Source organism: Trichosporon asahii (assembly GCF_000293215.1).
Source record: "Trichosporon asahii var. asahii CBS 2479 unplaced genomic scaffold scaffold00050, whole genome shotgun sequence".
Classification (NCBI taxonomy): Eukaryota; Fungi; Basidiomycota; class Tremellomycetes; order Trichosporonales; family Trichosporonaceae; genus Trichosporon; species Trichosporon asahii.
The window spans coordinates 1,321,525-1,339,182 of NW_014040874.1; the positions used below are offsets into that span (position 1 = coordinate 1,321,525).

The window sequence follows — 17,658 nt, forward strand, 5'->3', positions numbered from 1 at the left end:
AGCGGGCGCATGCCACAGACGGGATCAAATGAAGATTGCCCTATATTCCCGTAAGCCACGCGGGGACGCTTTGCAGGCCTCTGACCCTTTGAGTGCGCTAGTCGACATCAAACCGCGTCGATATATTGCTACGCTCACCCACCCCTACTCTTCCCTCAACCCTCTCTTACCTCTCCCTCACCGCATCCATCCACCCACCGTTCACAATGGCTTCCATGGACATCGACAAGCCCCTCGACGAGGTCCGTTACCGCGATATTCGCCATCCGTAATCTCGAGCTGACGCCTCTTCCTTTCACCTTTTCGAACGCGTTGTTTGCCACCCGTGTCGCGTCACTTTGCCTTCTCTTCCATCCCAACAGATCATCGCTGCTAAGCCCCGCTCTCGTCGCGGTCGTGGTCCTCGCTCGGGAGGTGCTGGTGGAGCTGGAGGTGCTGGTGCTGGTGCCGGTGGCGCGCGTGCTCGTTACGCCGGAGCTGCGCCCAAGTCTGCTTCGGCCAAGCAGTCCGCGCGTGCTGCTGCCCCCGTTCCGGCCAAGCCCATCACGGCTGATGCCCAGAAGATCATCATCTCTAACCTCCCCGCCGACGTGACGGATGCCGCTGTCCGCGACCTCATGCAGTCGACCGTCGGACCGGTTCGCTCCGTTCACCTGAGCTACACCAGCACCGGCAAGAGCACTGGTGTCGCGACCGTCATGTTCAAGAACAAGGGCGACGCCAACAAGGCCCACTCGACGTACCACAACAGGATGATCGACAACCGTTAGTGTTTCTCTTTACTGATCCCATGTCTCCGCTGTTCGCTGGCTGTGTTGTCCTCGCAATGAGTGATGCTTGTGCCAAGGTAGTTCAAGATCTTTGCGCAGAATAAAATCTGCCTCCAGGAAGGAAGGGATTCGACCTCGCGCGTATCGCGCGTCATGCCCATGTTCCCAAGTTCCTTTGCGACGCCGGTCGAGCTCGAGGTTTCACAGCTCCCCCTTGGAAGGACTGGTGCAGATGATCAGACCCATCGACAGTTACGGCGGGACCTCCGCAGGAGGAGGTCCACTTGGAGATGGTGTTTACCATTGCATTCCTTGCAGCTCAAACCCCGCCCGGGGTTGCCAAGTTCGGAAGAGCACTTGGAGTTGCCACTTGGTATCACGGCCTATGAGAACTGGGGCGCAGTGCGCGGTTCGCGGGCGTGGTTGAGCGGTTTTACACCGCCCTGCTCGGGGCGGTGCGCGGAACAGCGTCTTCCTACGCAAGAGGAAGTGTGTTTCTTTAGACCCACAAGCAAGGCAAGACCGGACAGGGACCCGACGACTGTCTGCAAGACACGACGACGGCATGGTCTCGGTGGTGAAGAAGCGATGATTCGCGGAGCCCGTGTTATGGTAGCTGGCAGGACTGGTTATTGAGATCGACGGCTTCCTCTGGAAGCCCACAGCGACAGCGGCGGCTCCCCCACCCTTCCGCTTTGTTTGAACGAATGCTGATACGGTTCCTCTCGACTGGACATTGGACTTTTGGCCTTCCCTCGCATTCAAATCGCATAACCTCAACCGTTCCTCGACCTATCAATGCCTTCATCTCTCTTCGACAACTCCGACATCTGCAATCAACACCATCTTCCCGTTCTCCCGCCAACGCTTCAACATGTTACCCCTCTTGGATCCGCATCTCCTTTCGCGGTTGCTTCCGACACGCAGAGCGCCCCATGAAGGTTGAGATCGCCATCGACCCCAACGCGATGCAGTCCCTTGCGTCTCGCGTCAACGCCCCCGCCGCCGCGGGTGGCCGTGGTGCTGGCCGTGCTCCTGCCGCCGCCAAGCCCCGCAACGGTGGACGTGCCGCTGGCGCTGGCCGCGCCGCCAAGCCCCGTGCCCCCCGCCCCGCGAAGAAGACTGCTGAGGACCTCGACGCTGAGATGGCCGTGAGTATAAGCTACCTCGTTCCTCAACTGAGCTAATATCCAGGCCTACAAGGAGGCGACCTCGACCGCTTAGAGTGGAGAAGAGAAGAAGCGATAACCAAAATCTATTTATATATGTGTTTGTCTGAGATTTGCCCAGAGGGGTCTTCCTCCTATGCCCTGTTGAGATGCCAGACCGTGTAGCCCGCTCCTGCTTCTCCTGATGCTGTTCACATCGTTGCATTCCAAGAACCTCATGCTACATTAGATTTGTTGGTGAGACTGATGATGACTACTCAATCTAGCTAGTGTTGTGTCTGTGTTTGTGTGTTTTAGTTGAGCCAAGTGCTCTTCTCGCCGGCGACCTTCCACGCGTTGGTGAACGAGAGCGGGTTGGTGTGGCCGTGCTTTTCCCTGGCGTCCTGGAGTCGGACAATGAAGTTGACGAGAATGGCGACGAAGAGAGCGACACAGATCAGGATCGGGCCCCAGAGCTGGTCGAACGAGCCGGCGTGGCGGGAGGCGATCATCGTCAGACGCTGCTGGTACACGACGTAAGCGTAGATGAGGACGGCGGCGGCACTGTTGGTCAGCTACGACAAACACAGCGGCGCAGCACTGATGGCTGCCTTTGGGAGGCGCGACGAAGCAAGAGGGAAGCCTCGTCAGAAGGATACTCACATGCCAGCGTAAACCCAAGCGAACTTGCGAGCGACGCTGTCCTTGGCGCCGAAGAGAAGACCAGTCGCGATGGTCGACAGCAGCATGCCCATGGACAGGTACGAGATGAAGGTACGCTCGTTGGCGAACCAGACCTTGGCCTCGACCTTGACGGGGGTGGGCTTCTTCTCTGAGATTGTTAGCTATCTGTTCGCGGCACCCACAGCTGTGCTGCCCAGCTCTGGCGAAGGCTTCTGGAAGGCAGACCCAAGCCCTTCCAAATCCTAGGAAAGAGGCACGCCGTCGTGCCGGGGCGCCAAAAGGACACTCACTGGGCACACGAACGCGGATCGTGGGGTCGTTGATCGCGTGATAGTCCCTCAGAAGCGGGCGGTCGTCGCTGCTTGTTAGTTCCAACAACACATGGGCAACTTACGTGTCGGGAAGGTTGTCGGAGCGCTTCTGCTTGATCCGGAAGCCTTCTCCGCGCCTGGGGAGGAGGTTGAGGGCACCCTGCGAGAACCTGTTGTCAGCTCTGGTGGGAGATTCGCAGCAGTTGGGTGAGGAAGGTTGATCGTCGAGTTGGTCTCTGGTGGCGAGTCCTGTCCAGCTCAATGCTTGGCAGCCGATACAGAGGCGAGAGTCAGTACCCGGGATATACTCACGGCTGGAAGAAGTTCTCGGAGACGTCGTGGGCGATCCTGCCCATCGTGGACGACTCGCCCTTGTTGTCGTTGTTGTTGGGGTTAAGCGGGGTATTCTGCTGTCAGCTCATCCAGCTCCCTTTGTGAGCTCGGGTCAAACCCACCTCGTCAGGCATGCTTGCTGGTCGTGATGCAGTAGGCGGCGAGAAGGGGGGTTGATGCAGCGACCAGAAAAGTCAGAGAGGGAAGGAACGGATGAGGTATGTGGTCGAGCGAGGAAGGTGTACGAGAATAAAGTCGGGAGATGTCAGGCGTCAGGAGGCAGGATGGAGCACTAGCGAGAGTGGATTCATGTAGCACGTGCGTGAAGATCGACCAAGGGGGAAGGGACTTGCCCCTCTGTCTGGGCGTCCTTCTGGAACCGAACAACCGGCTCTTGTTCTTTCTTGCCCTCCGCACAGACAGTGTGCATGTGTGCATGTTATCTCTCGGCCCTTCTTAAGCTGTGTGTGCATGGTGCGACTGCATATGGAGTAGGACATGCGGAGGTTGTCGTTAGAGGGGGGGGGCGGAGCTGTTTGCGCAGCGCCAGCCGCTAGGCTCAATCCGAAAGTGGAACCGACGGAGTCGTGCCTGAAGGATGAGCCCTTGACTCTGATCGGAAGCCTGGAATGACGTTTTCGGCGGTGGCGCAACACGGCCCTTCGCGAGCCTGAGGACGGGGTATGCACTCATTTCTGTGCTCTCGCGTCGAAAGCTACACCAGACAGCGTAGCCAAGGTCGTTATGCATGATACGAATACAACAGTGCTTGATTGCTGTCAAGACAATGCAATGCGATGATTATAAAGGGAAGACGGAAGCAGGGTTAGAAGTTCATCGGATACTGCTCTGGCGGCAGACCAAAGAAACCCTTGTCTGGAATGGGGAGGAGGCTCGCGTTCCCGTTCCACAGCTGCCAGTCGACGCCAGCCTGAGAGACAGTGTTGCCCCACCATGCAAGGTCGATGTGGATCGCAAAGTCGAACACGAGCGTGATGATGATGGCTGCGCAGGCTGCGCCGGCATCGAACCCAGCCTCGAGGATGTAGTTGTACTTGCTCCACCAGGCGGGATAGCGGCGCTTGATGTGGTACATGAACAGAAAGCTGAGGACGACCTTGTTCGTGGCATAGCTTAGGTTGTTGCCTCCTGTCCAGTTCAGCGCGCCAGACCAGGACACGGCGGGGTCGAACCACTCCATCCACGACACGCTCACACAGGTTGCGTGCAGGCGGTCATAGACTTTTGTGGGGCAGCGGCGCTCAGCCCACCGATGTATGGCCGGCGCACAGCGGTAGATTACACCGTAGGCGATGCCCACAACGGCGCCGAGGAGGAAACACCAAGGCAGGAGCGGGTACAGCTTGAACAGGTTCGGCACGCCGAGACCGCCGTACATGATCGAGTTGGCGTAGAGGAGCGACGTGTCGAAACAGATGTAGTGCGAGCTGCCACTCTCGCACAGCGCGCCATCGTCGTACTTGTGCAGCATCCAGTGCAAAAGCCCCACGAAGACAAAGCACTGGAGGAGCACGGCAATGAGCTGGGCGCGGAACACAGCCCGCGGGGGCAGTTTCGCGTACAGCGCCATCTTCTGGTCCATGACATACTGGCTCGCGCCGGTGTTGAACGCGCTCCCAAAGACGGTTGTGATCATGGCCGCCTCGGGTCTGCCGGCGAACCACACGCCGCTGATCGTGCGAAAGAGCACGGTGGTGGGGACGCTCGTGTTTGCGACCGCGGAGAGGATTTGCGACGGCACGACGAACACGATGGATATGCCCAGCACGGCCAGAATCGTCCACCACGGCGTTGCTGATGGCCAGGCAGTCACTGCTGCGATGCCGAATGCGATGGAGATGGCGAGCACGAGGAGAAACCACCACTCGGGCACTTCCGGAAACTTGCGGATGTACCGGGTCTGCGCGTCGTCGTACTCTCCGTAGAGTGTTGAGCGGCCACACAGTGTAGCCCACTGTCCTGCGGCACACTTGCGTAGCAGCGGCCAGTGCTTGATGAGCACAGAAAAGACGACCATGCCGTACCACGCGAACCAGGCGCCCTGGGAGAAGACGTTCGAGGCCGAGAAGTACGCGGGCCCATACGTCTTATACTTGTCGAGATCGACGTGGCTGTCTGTGATGATGCGCGACACATTGTAGTGCTCACCCGTGTTCGAGAAGGCTTCGTACGCGTTGATGGGCAGATATGCAGACCACGCAAAGTTGGTCCAGTACAGGGCGATGATGATGAGGCCAGCGAGGACACGAGAGGCGTACTGCTGGATTTCACTGGGATCAGCTCGTCTTCCGCACAAGTCAGCTCACCTGAACCACGGAGTGATGAGGGCGCCAGTGCCAGACACAGTCCACTCAAACGTTGCCATGGGATTGAAGCCCATTCCGCCATAGAAGCCCGTAACGACAGCGAGCTCAAAGTTCTGCGGCGCAATCCAAGTGATCCAGTTGAAAGCCCTCAGCCCACGGAAGACGAGGTTGGGTATCCACCACCAGAGGAACATACCCGTGCAAGCAACGAGGAAGAATTCTCTTCTCGACACATGCCAGCCATGGACGGGCTGTTCCCCCCTCGTCCTCCCTTTCTGGCACAGGACCCCATTCAATGCCAGCGTCGGCAGGACGCTGGGCCACAGCATGGTGGTCGGGTAGATGGCGATGCGCCTCAGGAGGCCCGCGAATCCGAACCCGAGAAACTGCACTGAGAGCGCGAGCGTGATCTCGTAGCCCCACGAGACCCATGACTGGTTGTAGTACTGTGGCAGCCGCTGGACGAGGTAGACGTAGTACGTTGATGCGGCGCCCTGCACGACGGAGAACATGATCGTCGCCAGTGTCTGCTCCTTCACACTCCACGGGCCGGGGTTCAGGCTGATGCGCTTGCCGCGTATCGTGATTCCCCAGTCGGGCAGGACCCAGGCGAGGAAACGCCCACACGGCGCGAGCACGAGTTGCATGACAGTTGTGCCGATGGAGAGGCCCGGATTGTTCGTCGAGAACACAGTCGAGAGGCGGAGGTAGTTTGACATGGCGTCCATGGTCGTGTTCAGCGACGTCACGGCGCCCATGAGGATTATACCGAGCAGATAGGCCCGGAGGGTCTCGACGGGGACGTCCGCGTCGTCCACCGGGTCAGTGACGGCGCGCACCTCGGCATACGGGCTGTGGTACCGGATCATGGCTGCTTGGGCCTTACACTCGTTGCTCCACTGGGGATCTGGCGCGAGGGCCGAGGGACCACGGACGAGCTCCTTGATGCGCCGCATCGTCGCTTGCGAGAAGTTGGGATCTTTATCATGTTCCTTTATCGCATTCAGGAGGATACCGACCGCCTCGTCGTCGCTCATGTCCGCGCGGTCCGCGAGCGTCTCCAGCGGCCCCGCATCCTGTAAGGGGTGGTGGCCGTATTCGCCGAGAATCCTCGCTCGGAGCGTGAACGCGGGAGAGTGGATGCTAGAGCCCTTGTCGTCGGCCAGGAGCGCGCGCTGCTCCGCAGTCGTCGAGGCAGCTCCGACAGAGTCTTGCGCCCCTTGCGAGAAGCCGCTGCGTGCGCTGCGTGCGCTGCGTTCTGTCATTAGATCGGGTGGCCAAACATTCCATCAGTGGACTCACGTCTTATAGCCCCAGGCGCGTTACGGGGTCACAGGCTGAGCTGTCCGCGTGCCGCGGAGCTCCAGTGGCCACAGGCAACGTGACCGTGCGTGAAGTGTGCAGTTCCGGCCGCATCATGCCAGCAAGGTTTGACTAGAGCTGATGGAATGGATGACGGTGATTTTGGGCCAGAGGAGAACGGTCGCATCGGCCATCAACTGGGCGCCAGAACGCCGGTGCTTTCAGTGATCGGCGGTGGCTTGATCCGATCGATCGTCACTTTAGCCTCCACACTCTCCCTCACGCCGCCCTCATTCTGTTCGCATGATGAGATAACCATGTGTGACTTTATGTCCTTGCATGCTTACCGTCTGAGATCTGACGCAGCGCAAAGTGGAAGCAGCGCGCCTAACTAGAGACTATCACGGATGCTCAACGAAGGAAGGAACCCATCGACTACCCCGCGTGCCTCACCGAGATACTGACCGAGGATGAGAGACGACATCCTGCAAGCGCTGGACAACGTGACGTCAATCAGCATCTCTGTACCGTTACGACCACGAGAAGCGCGAGAAGTTCCAGAAAACCATAGACGTCCATGGGGCGGTCTACCACGGTGTCTGTCTGGTTCGGTGTGTGAATCCTCCTCGGGCTGGGACATAAGGACGAGTGATACCTGTGATGGATCAACTCTGCACTCATTGTTGACACCTTTTTACCACCAAACTACCATGTCCTCCCTCGTTATCTTTGGCGCGGACGGGCGTATTGGCGGGCAGCTCGTGCCCGCTGCCGTTGGCTCCTTCTTCGTGCACGCGGTGACCAAGACGAAGTCTCAGAAGTGCGTTGGGTCCTCCATTCTTCCACCCCTTTGCCCTTCCTCGCCCCTCCTCACCCCTTGAGCCCGTAGCCATAGACAGGCGGCTAACAACCCAGCGATGAGATGCTGAAAGAGCTCGGCGCGACGCCGCACGTGCTCGACCTAACCACGGCGAGCGTGGACGACATCGTCAAGCTGTTCAAGGAGACCAAGGCCGAGGCGGTCGTAAACTGTGCGTCGGCGGACGACGTGCGCGACGCCAAATCCGTCAAGGCGGTCGACTACGAGGGCGGCCTGAAGGTGATCCAGGCTGCTGAGAAGGCGGGTGTGCCCCGTTTCCTCACCGTGAGCTCCATGGGCGTGCATGATCCCGACAAGATGCCGGGGTACTACTCCAATGTCTCGTGCCTCGCTAGCAAGATCATGTGGCAGAGCGACAGCGCCATGCGGCCCTTCCTTGAGGCCAAGTGGCAGCTCGAGAGCGCGCTGCACAAGACAAAGCTCAAGTTTACGGTTTTACGCCCGGGCACGCTCTTCGATAACTACGAGACTGGGTGTCGCATGGGCGCCCTCAATCTCGTCCGCGATGGGTCGACCGTGAGCCCGCCCAGCCTCGAACGCGTCCTCGACGCTATGCCCCCGACGTCGCGCGAGCTCGTCGCCCAGACACTCTACGCCTGCCTTAGGAATGAGGACTCGGCCGGCCTCACCCTCGACGTCGTCAATGGCCATGGCGAGATTAGCGAGGAACTCAGCATCATGACCGCCTCCAAGACGGATGTGTGGAAGGAGGACCAGAAGACGCGCGACTGGGACGAGGCCACAGCCAAGAAGGAGAGCGAGGACAATGCCGAGCAGCAGAAGAAGGAGCACCCCGGACCCAAGATTGTCTGTTTGTAAAGGAAGGATGCATTGAAACGTCAAGAAGTATTGTCGTGTCTGCATCGATACAGTGTTACGTATTATCTACAGATAAGAGTGGTTTGTCAAGACACTCAGACAGACTGACGCCAACTATCCAATGTTCGAAGGCATCGTCCCAAGTGGCATCTCGCCGCCGCCGTACCGCCGGCGCGACTCGGCCATCGCCTCACCCCAGTCCTCCCGCGACATCATGCGCAGCTGCTCGAGCATCTTGCCGTTGATCGCGGCAATGTCCGCGCCATCGAGCTCCGTCACACCCGACGGGTTCGGCGACTCCTCCATGAGTCCCAGAATGTCGTGGTCGCCCGTGAGCTTGGGTGGCGGCTTGCCCTCCTTCTGCTTGACGGCGATATCGACGTCGCCCCACTTCTTGAGCGAGTTGATCGCGACACCGAGGTCCGCGTCAATTTCGGCCGCCCGGTCGTCGAGGCCCAGGAACTGCAGGCGCTTCACCTCGCGCACGAGGACCATCGCCACCTCATTCCAGATCGTGATCATGAAGATGTCGTAGCCCGTCGACATCGGCTCCGTCTGGTACAGGAACATGACGTTGACCAGTCGACGAGCGACCAGCAGCGCAACCGCATTCTCGGCGTCGAGCGCGCGAATGTTCCACAGCTGCATGTACGCGTTGCCGATGAGGAAGTGCAGCACGCACGTCTCGCGCGACAGCTGCACACGAGGCAGTGTCGTCTGGTTGCCCTCGTCCCAGCGCCACGGTGGCCGGTCTGCATCGGGCAGGTGGTCGATAAAGTAGTCGAGCGCCGCCTTCATCCGGCCAAAGCCCGTCGGGTGGGTGATGAAGGCGGGCTGGGCAGATCCGGGGTACGAGCAACCGTGAGCCGTGCGCCCCGCACCGGGGGATCCGGGGCTCTCGAACGGAATTTCTGGGGCCTCCTGTCGCAACTTGTGCACACGAGCAAGTAGCGTGACGGCCTTCAGACGCAGGACGAGGAATGACTGATCACCTCCAGAGGGTGGCATCGGTGGCGGGTCAATGACCGAGTTCATGGTCACGTCATCCTTGGTGCTAACAAGGCCTAGCTCGTACTCGATCATGGGGCGGGGGAAGGGTGTCCGAATGTCCTCAATGGCCAGGCCAGTGTGCCAAAGATAAGCGACCGCTGTGCAGCAGTCCACCTCGTACACTGCCCAGAATGCGTATATCCGCTCGGCGAGGTCGATCGCATCTTCCGGCGGCTGCAATGCGTAGCCTCCCGTGCGCAATGTGCAGTGGATGGCAGCGTTGAACGGCGGTGGTGGTGCCCAGACGGATGAGGGGATGCGGTCCAGGCCACACGAAATCGCGAGTCGGACGGCTGCTCCGGTCATGTGATATCCGGGGGCATACTGCTCAGAAGCAAAGAGGTAATTAGCCAGCAGAGTCATTCCGCGCAGAGCGTCCAGCAGTCGGTCATGGTTTGCCACAGCCTGGCGACACCTCTTCTCGGCAATTTCGTAGAACTGCTTTTCCAGTTGCCTGATCGCCGGCTGCATCGACACGCGCGCCGCACAACAGAACATGCTGTACAGCAGTCCCGGGTGTGGCCGCTTCTGCGGGAGCAGAGTCAGGCGGGTGTAGAAGCGCGGGAGATGCAGCGTGATGCCGAACAGCGCCTTCGTGCCAGAGTTGCACCTCGAGAAGAACAGGTCGAGTAGGTGGTCCCTCACTGCCGGCGGCACATCATTCGGGTCGAACCAACCTCCGACCACATCCCGTCCCTGCGGCACGTTCGGCAGGATGCTGATTTCTCCGTGCGGAATGACCTCGAACTGGTTCTCGCCGTCGTCGATGCTGCCGCGCAGACTAGAGTTGTCGTCCTTGTGGATTCCAACAAGATTTGTGAGCGAGCTGAAGGCGCGACCGGCACTACCTTCGCGGCTGTCAGCATCGCCCGATCCCGACGACATGTTCGCCATGTGCATGCTGTTACTAAGATCATGCACCGGTTGGTCGAGGAAGGACAGATCAAAGTCAAAGTTTGGGTTCGGTTCGCCGAGCGGACGCGGGCCAGTGCTCTGCGGGTACGGGTTACCGCTGCGAGGTGACCGCAGGAGTGTCGGGTCAGCCTGAGCACTCCGTTGCGCCATTGGAATGGAACCCTGCTGGTGGTGGTGGCCGTGTCCATGAGAGTGAGGTTGGCTGTGCTGGTGAAGAGGGGTCGGGTGATGAGGCTGGTGATGGCCGCCGGCCATGTGCGAGTGGTGCCCGCCCGATCCTGCACTCCCGACAACAGACGGCGCCATTTCCGGCGGCACCGTGAGGATGTGCCCCTGGGCAGTCGGGATAGCGAAACCAAGCGCTGACGGGCTGATGGTGGCGGCTCCGTTGGATCCACTGCCTCGAGAAGAGGTCGAGTTAGACGGCGAGGTAACCTGCGGCGGGCCTTGAGAGAGCTGCGATTCGAGCTCCGCTGCGATGGTCAGCAATGTCAGCAGACGTTGACTCACCGATCCGCGCCTTCAACACGGCGATGCGCGACGTGCTCTTGCCCGTCTCATACTTGCACTCCTTCTTCAGTCGGACACAGGTGGCACAAGCTGGCTTGTCGGCGCTGCATTTCTGTTGACAGAGTTAGTGCCCACTGCGAGGTCGTCTGGGTCATGTCTCGGACGTACAATTCGACGTTTCCTGCACGCCAAGCACGCGTCTCCACTGTGAGGTTAGTACACGACTGCGGTAGGGGCACGGTTGTGTGCGTGGTTGTTGTAGATGCGTACCGTTTAAGCGTGGCTGCAGACGCGTCAGCGGGGATCGTCGGTCTCGGGACAGGTGACTTCAGACATACCTTTGCCAGAACTGGGCGGGATGCCTTCCTTGTCGAGGGGGTTTCCGTTTCCGTTCTCATTGTTGTGCTGGGGCTCGACATCCATGTCATCGCTGGACTGGCCGTTGTCGATGCCGAGGTCCTGGGCGGCGGCGGCTTGGCCGTTTGCTGACATTGTCATCGGATTGATGGCCGTCGACGCTGAAGCGGAAGGTGTTTGATCGAGGATGGCAGAGGAAGAGCAGTAGTTGGGTGTGAAGTGTGTATGAGTGAGTGAGGATGAGACGGTTGGTGGAAACGACTGTGTGCGCGGCGGGCGGGAGGAAGGAGGAGGAAGTGCCGGTGAAGCTACTTGGCGACTAAGGTGCTAAGGCGACTAGTTGGACCAAGGCAGCATGAGGAGAGAGAGAGAGGACTCGCAGACTCACGTCGTGAGCGAGCTAGCGTTCAGTGCCTGCGGCCAGACCCTGACCCTTCCCTTCCCCGCATGGGGTAACCGTACGCGCGCAGAGAACACACAGGCAAAGACGCCGCGGAATCTCTTCTCATTGGCCTCGCCTGCCCTGCCGCCCGCTAATGCCCATTACATTCCCGGCCACGTGGTCCCATGGCGGTTCAATACACCCCATTAGCAAATTCCTTATACGCAGCAAATGCTTGGGCAGGTGACTGTGGGTGCCTTGAGAGAGACTGACGCGGCCTGGCCCTGGGCGGACTCTGCGGCAGATGCTTCACACTTGACCACGGCCCTGGGCCACCATTCGGCATCCCGGAGCTCTTTAAGGTTTCAAGACGTCCTCCTCACCATGCATCCTCGACAGGCAGATCGCCGGATAGTGAAGCCTGTCTCTCTGTATTCCATGGATACCACTGTCAAACCCATCCCAGCTCACCCTCACTAACCCTTGCTGCCCTCGCCGGAACCACCGACCACACTCTCGGCCGCCGCCACTCTCGTCCTCCCCAACATCGGCCACTCCCCAACAGCGGTGACCATTTCCAGCTCGCTCTCCCCCAAAGCAGCGTCGGACCTACCACACTCCGCATCACAAACCCCAACACAGTCAACCGGGTGTCCGACGGTCGATCCGTGTGTGTCTGACGTCGGGCGCGGTCAGCTCAGCGCGTGTTTGCATGACGAGGCAGCCAACCAAGACGCCGACAGCGGCGCCTGGGCGCCTCACTGCCTGAATGCCTGTGCACCTGGGGTCCACCTCCACATCGGGCCGTCAGGACAAGAAGAGCCGGAACAAGCTGCAGGGAATAGGGACTTTGCGCCGTAAAAGGAGTCAGCAACAGGCTGCGTACTACGGCATTTTGAGCTGCTTTGGGTGTGTTCGGTGGACGGGTGTCACGCGTCCGTCGAGCTCTGTGTGCATATGCTCGCGGCTCGCCGTACAGCTGCCGTATACCCACCGGGTCTTAATAAAAGGTAGACTCACGGGGACTGCATGGACTGCACCGGTCCGGCGGGCCCGCCGCTAGATGCCCACAATCCACAAGGATTGACACAGGTTGACCAACGCAGTACGTAGTCGTTTCAGAATGTCGCTTCGCGCACGTCGTGACCACTCAATGTGATCCAAGCTTAAGACGCGATCGTCGCTGCACATCGCTGTCCTGCACATTGGACACGGCCGCCGGCGCAGAGTTCAGCTTGCATAGCTCTGTCTGTTGTGCGTGAAACCGTGCGTCAGCGCCAAGGCGTAGGTTGCTCTTTGTGGTCGCCCACTATGTCTTCCCCGCAAGTTAGTTCAACTCAAAGCTGCAAGCTCCATCTCGGCGCGGTCCAGCGTTGTCCAGCGTCCGGGGCCACTTGCTCCTGGAATCAATGAAAGTGCCATCTCGGCGCCAGCTGTTGAATGCGTGTACCTAGGCAAAGTCAGAATGCTTCGGTCCTCTGCAGAATATGGCGGCAGCATGGCAGGCAGCTTGACTCCATGTTTCAAGCGTCGTTCCCCTCCCCTGCCCGATCCTGCGGGAGGTTAAATGTCGTGATACCAGCGTCGGTGTCGTCTGCATGACACCACCGTACCACTGAGCGCCCAGGGCTCGAGCACTGACCAGCTGTACGGTGTCTCTTGACTGCTATTGCTCGACACTGAGAGGGGATGAGCCGTGCCTCACTGTGAGTCTACAGTAGGTGAGCTTGTGTGGCCGTCCAGCAGACAGCGTCGCCCCCACGCCTCACTCTCGCCCTCCATCTACTCGTAAAGCTTGGTCTCTTTCTTTCCATCCGAGAGTTTGAAAGCATAAAGCGAACTCCCTGCACCGAATGTCGCTTTACTCGCTCGATGCGAGCAGGTTTCGCCACCCAAAAATCGTAATGACATCAAATCCCGGACCCTTCGTATCCCCTCTTCTCACTCCGAATCGCCCTGGTATCTAGCTCCGTTAATGACCGACCGACTAGGCGATTGAGCGACTCGCCATTTCGACAACACACACTCGCACACTTGCACCACCACACCGGCCATGTCCCCGCGACCGCTGATCAGCGCCTCGCGCGCCTCGCGGCGCATGCACGCGTGCCCCAGCTGCATGAGTGCGTGGAGTGTGCGCTCTGCCTCCGCCTCGGGCTCGGGGTACAACTACGACGTCGCCTCGCCCTCTGCATTCGGCCTCGGCAGACGATACGCCCACGCCGCTGCGATGCCGGAGGAAGAAGCTGGTCCCTCCCGTCCGCACCGCGATGCGGACTACAAGTTTCCCGAGAGGGGTGCGCGCGGGGGGCCGCCAGACCCATTCGAGATTCTCGGTCTGGAGCGTTCAGCGCTCCCAGGCGAGATCAAGGCGAAGTGTGAGTCCCTGTTCGCTCTGGCTGGGAGCGGAGCTCGCTACGCTCGACTCGCTCACCACGCTCGCAACAGCTGACAGCAGACTACAAGCTCGCCTTAATCCTGCACCCGGACAGCTCGCACCCGGCCGCCTCGGCCGAGCACTTCGCAACGCTCAACAAGGCGTACAAGCTGCTCAGCGATCCGGCACAGCGCCGCTCCTTCCTCCAGACAGGGTACGGGTGGGCGTCGAAGAGTGGCGGCGACGGCGTGTCGGCGTACGACCAGGCCTTCCACGATGCGGTGCGGCACGCGAAGCAGGCCGGCGCGGCGGAATGGCGCGGGCGCGGGTTCCGCGACGCCGAGGCTGGCTCGGGAGCGTGGACGTACGCGCGGTACGCCGAGTTTGCCCGCGCGTCCGAGGGCATGGGGCAGGGCATGGCGGGCGAGTGGGCCAAGAGCCACGGCTTCTACGACCACAGGCGGTACGGGGCCAACTGGCAGGCTGGGGCGAATACGCACGGCGGCTGGCACCCCTACATGGCAGACGGGAATCCGGGGCAGGGCACAGGCGAGCCGATCTACATGTCGAACCTGCGCTTCTTTGCGCTCATCGCCGCGTTCAGCGGCATATTCGCGTTCGCGCAGATGTTCCGCGTCACCAAGTCTGCCGAGACACACAAGGAACTCCTCAAGGACAAACATATCCAGTCAGTAACCCCTGAAGACGGAAAGAGGAGGAAGAGGCTGACAAACAGTGCGTCCCAGGCGCTGGCTGAGGCGAGGGAGGAAGCGAAGAAGTTTGGACACCAGCGCAGGGAACAGATCAAGCGCCGCGTGAAGGAGAGTAACGTCCTCAAGGAGATTGACCAGATGGAGGTCGGCGGAGACACCGGACATCGCCGTATCGCCCCGCCGTCCAACCCCGAGCCGCCGGCCACAGCGGCGCACTAGACTAGAATCACACGCGCACAACGCCCACATCTATGCATACCATCTTGTTCATCTTGTCCTTCTCGCTTCGGACTGCTGTTATACACTTTGCTGCCTAGGTCGTCAGAGTCTGCGGACCGTGCGGAGCTACCACGTGGCAACCCTGTATGTGGTCCTCCCGGTTAGATGTTGACGCGATCGTGAGGTCACCCGTCAACGTCGAGGCCACCGCGTAATGTCCAGACAACGCCAACGATGACGGTCCACGCTCTCTGGGCGATCAACAAGGCCGGAGGACTCGTGTTCTCGCGGTATTACTCTAGTGAGTGGGCTCAATTTCCTGCGTCCTTCCCTGCTTCCTCCTAGGCGGACACAAACTCTCTGTCCCACCTCCACCTCACCTGGTCGTCGATCTCGCAACCTCGTCAACGAACGAGTACTGGAGGACAACGCGTACTTGCAATGATCACTCATGATGCATGGGGTCTGATCTGACAACAGGCACACTCCCCCCGCTCCCGCTGAACGACCTCCTCATCCTCGCGGGAACGCTCCACGGTATCCATGCCATTACGGCGCGGCTCGACCCGGCCCCGCCGCCGGGCGCGCCGCCTGCTGGACTGCAGAGCTTTGAGGCTGAGGGATGGGGCGGGACGGTCTTCCTGACGCCGACGGGTGAGTCCACGCCGAGCGCAGCGAGGCGCTTGCTCCGACCTCATCTGCCCTCTCCATCTCCTTCAACGAGTGGCCTGTTTCGCCCCTTCCTCCGAAGTGTGCAGACATGACAGTCACAGAAGATACGGGAAGGAGAGAAGCTACCCAATCTGCGAAGCCTAGCTGATCCCAGGAACCAAGTTTGTCCTCTTGCACAGTATCGGCCACCCCGCCGTTGACGACCTGATGAAGAAGGTCTACGACATCTGTGAGCTAACCCGTGGCTGCTACAAGCTGACCCCAGACGCCGACGCAGTCATGAAGAACCCCTTCCACACGCCCGAGATGCCGATCAACTCGTCCCTGTTCGAGAGCAGGCTGCAGAGCCTCATGACGAGTGTGAACGAGACGCCGGGGCGATAGTCCCGCGCCGCGATGGCGAGCGGCGAGCGGAGCGAGCCAGCGAGCTCCCCTCCCTAGGGCACGAGGAGCGAGAACCAGAGTAATAGTAGAAAGCTAGACTATGCATTTTGTAAAGTATATCCTAATTGTCGCCCGTCTTCCCCCACGCATCGACCTTGAGGCGCGCGCACCTGTCGACTTCCTCCTTGACGCTCTTCGTGCCATCGAGGACGTCGAGGGTGAGTCCAATCGTCCCATCCGTGAGTGCGCAAGCGAGGAGCACCTCGCCGACGAGTGCGCGGCTCGTGTGTCCCATCTGTGTCAGGCCGAGATCACACCCTCCGGCGGGTTCGTGCGTGAGCCTGCCTGGCCTCAGGATCGTGAAATCCAGCCCGCTCTGGTGCAAGTAGGCATCAGCCTCATACTTGGCCTGCATGTATCGCCCGATGCGGGACCAGACCTCGTCCGAGCCCTTCTTCGAGTCCTCATTGTAGTGCGCGGGATAGCCCTGCGTGCGGTCGCGCACGTCGATGGCGGAGACGATGAGGAGGCGCTTGCAGGGTGTCTTTTGCAGGGCCTGCGCGACCTTCTTCAGGCCCTCGAGGTCGACGGCGCGCGTACGCTCCGGCGCACCCTTCCCTCCCGCCCCGGCAGAGAAAATGACGGCCCGAGGCGAGATGGACGTCACGAGATGCTCTATGTCGTCCACAGTGCAGTCCTCTAGGGAGAGAATGTACGGCTTCGCCCCGATCGCGTCGAGCTCCTTGTTGCTGAGTGTTAGCTGCGTAGTTGTCGTTGCGGCGCGGTGTGGGTTGGAGGCGCAGGCGACTGCTTGCTGCTGCTTGCTGCTGCCTCGCAGTGCGAGATCGCATCACAGACATCGGCTGCTTCGCAGTGCAAGAGCGCATCGCAGAGATACGCCGCAAGCCCGCCGCAAGCAGCCGCAAGCACGCCGCAATCGCAGCAGACTCACTGACTATCGTCCCTCACGACACTGGTCACCTCGGCCCCCATCGCAATAGCCTGCCGCGCGAATGCCTGTCCGACGTGCCCTCCGCCGCCGAAGACGATGAACTTGTTGTTGCCCATGGTTGTTTGTTGTGATATGGACGGTGGGAACATGCGCAGTTGAACTCAGCTGCGATGTGCGTTGTTGCTCGGGCGGGCGTATGACGCCATTCTGACGATCTGACGGCGCTTGCCGATGCCGCCGGTTGCTGCTTTCGTTTGTTCATTCCAACCGATACCCTCTTGTCCATACGACGAGCAATAGTCTACATACACACGGACAGATGCCCCAAGGGAGATGGCGTGCATGCAATGCAGCTCCGGGTCGATCTGAGCAGCCTGCAAACCGCTGATCACTCGTCACGTGAGGATTCTACACCGTGGCCGGTGTGATCGACTCATCTTCTGTCCCCCGACATTCTTCTGCCGACAATACGTTCTGTTTCTTCTATGCACCTGTGCACACGACGACTAACCTCGCCGCATGTCTTCTTTCGCTGCGGCGAGGGCTGGACATT

General features: G+C 60.1%; 8 protein-coding genes across 8 annotated transcripts; 4 read left to right on the forward strand and 4 right to left on the reverse strand.

Annotated features, from left to right (window-relative positions):
• Window positions 1-206: 206 nt before the first annotated feature.
• A1Q1_01682 (uncharacterized protein) lies at window positions 207-770 on the forward strand (the record flags this gene model as incomplete). Its single annotated transcript, XM_014324721.1, has 2 exons — window positions 207-242; window positions 363-770. 2 exons carry the CDS (start codon window positions 207-209, stop codon window positions 768-770), a joined length of 444 nt encoding a protein of 147 aa, XP_014180196.1.
• Window positions 771-1,477: 707 nt separating this feature from the next.
• Window positions 1,478-1,994, forward strand: A1Q1_01683 (uncharacterized protein; the record flags this gene model as incomplete). Its single annotated transcript, XM_014324722.1, has 2 exons — window positions 1,478-1,921; window positions 1,965-1,994. 2 exons carry the CDS (start codon window positions 1,478-1,480, stop codon window positions 1,992-1,994), a joined length of 474 nt encoding a protein of 157 aa, XP_014180197.1.
• A 238-nt stretch (window positions 1,995-2,232) lies between these two features.
• On the reverse strand, window positions 2,233-3,380 carry A1Q1_01684 (vacuole fusion, non-autophagic-related protein; the record flags this gene model as incomplete). Its single annotated transcript, XM_014324723.1, has 6 exons — window positions 2,233-2,482; window positions 2,582-2,750; window positions 2,893-2,939; window positions 2,997-3,149; window positions 3,226-3,323; window positions 3,369-3,380. The coding sequence occupies 6 exons, from the start codon at window positions 3,378-3,380 to the stop codon at window positions 2,233-2,235; spliced, it is 729 nt and encodes a 242-aa protein (XP_014180198.1).
• Window positions 3,381-4,072: 692 nt separating this feature from the next.
• On the reverse strand, window positions 4,073-6,838 carry A1Q1_01685 (uncharacterized protein; the record flags this gene model as incomplete). Its single annotated transcript, XM_014324724.1, has 2 exons — window positions 4,073-5,552; window positions 5,625-6,838. 2 exons carry the CDS (start codon window positions 6,836-6,838, stop codon window positions 4,073-4,075), a joined length of 2,694 nt encoding a protein of 897 aa, XP_014180199.1.
• A 747-nt stretch (window positions 6,839-7,585) lies between these two features.
• A1Q1_01686 (uncharacterized protein) lies at window positions 7,586-8,574 on the forward strand (the record flags this gene model as incomplete). Its single annotated transcript, XM_014324725.1, has 2 exons — window positions 7,586-7,695; window positions 7,791-8,574. The coding sequence occupies 2 exons, from the start codon at window positions 7,586-7,588 to the stop codon at window positions 8,572-8,574; spliced, it is 894 nt and encodes a 297-aa protein (XP_014180200.1).
• Window positions 8,575-8,688: 114 nt separating this feature from the next.
• A1Q1_01687 (uncharacterized protein) lies at window positions 8,689-12,336 on the reverse strand (the record flags this gene model as incomplete). Its single annotated transcript, XM_014324726.1, has 8 exons — window positions 8,689-11,012; window positions 11,050-11,153; window positions 11,218-11,332; window positions 11,388-11,725; window positions 11,795-11,929; window positions 12,062-12,115; window positions 12,172-12,217; window positions 12,270-12,336. 8 exons carry the CDS (start codon window positions 12,334-12,336, stop codon window positions 8,689-8,691), a joined length of 3,183 nt encoding a protein of 1,060 aa, XP_014180201.1.
• Window positions 12,337-13,886: 1,550 nt separating this feature from the next.
• A1Q1_01688 (uncharacterized protein) lies at window positions 13,887-15,097 on the forward strand (the record flags this gene model as incomplete). Its single annotated transcript, XM_014324727.1, has 2 exons — window positions 13,887-14,166; window positions 14,244-15,097. 2 exons carry the CDS (start codon window positions 13,887-13,889, stop codon window positions 15,095-15,097), a joined length of 1,134 nt encoding a protein of 377 aa, XP_014180202.1.
• A 1,177-nt stretch (window positions 15,098-16,274) lies between these two features.
• Window positions 16,275-17,221, reverse strand: A1Q1_01689 (uncharacterized protein; the record flags this gene model as incomplete). The annotated part of the gene is made up of 2 exons (XM_014324728.1): window positions 16,275-16,902; window positions 17,106-17,221. 2 exons carry the CDS (start codon window positions 17,219-17,221, stop codon window positions 16,275-16,277), a joined length of 744 nt encoding a protein of 247 aa, XP_014180203.1.
• Window positions 17,222-17,658: the final 437 nt, after the last annotated feature.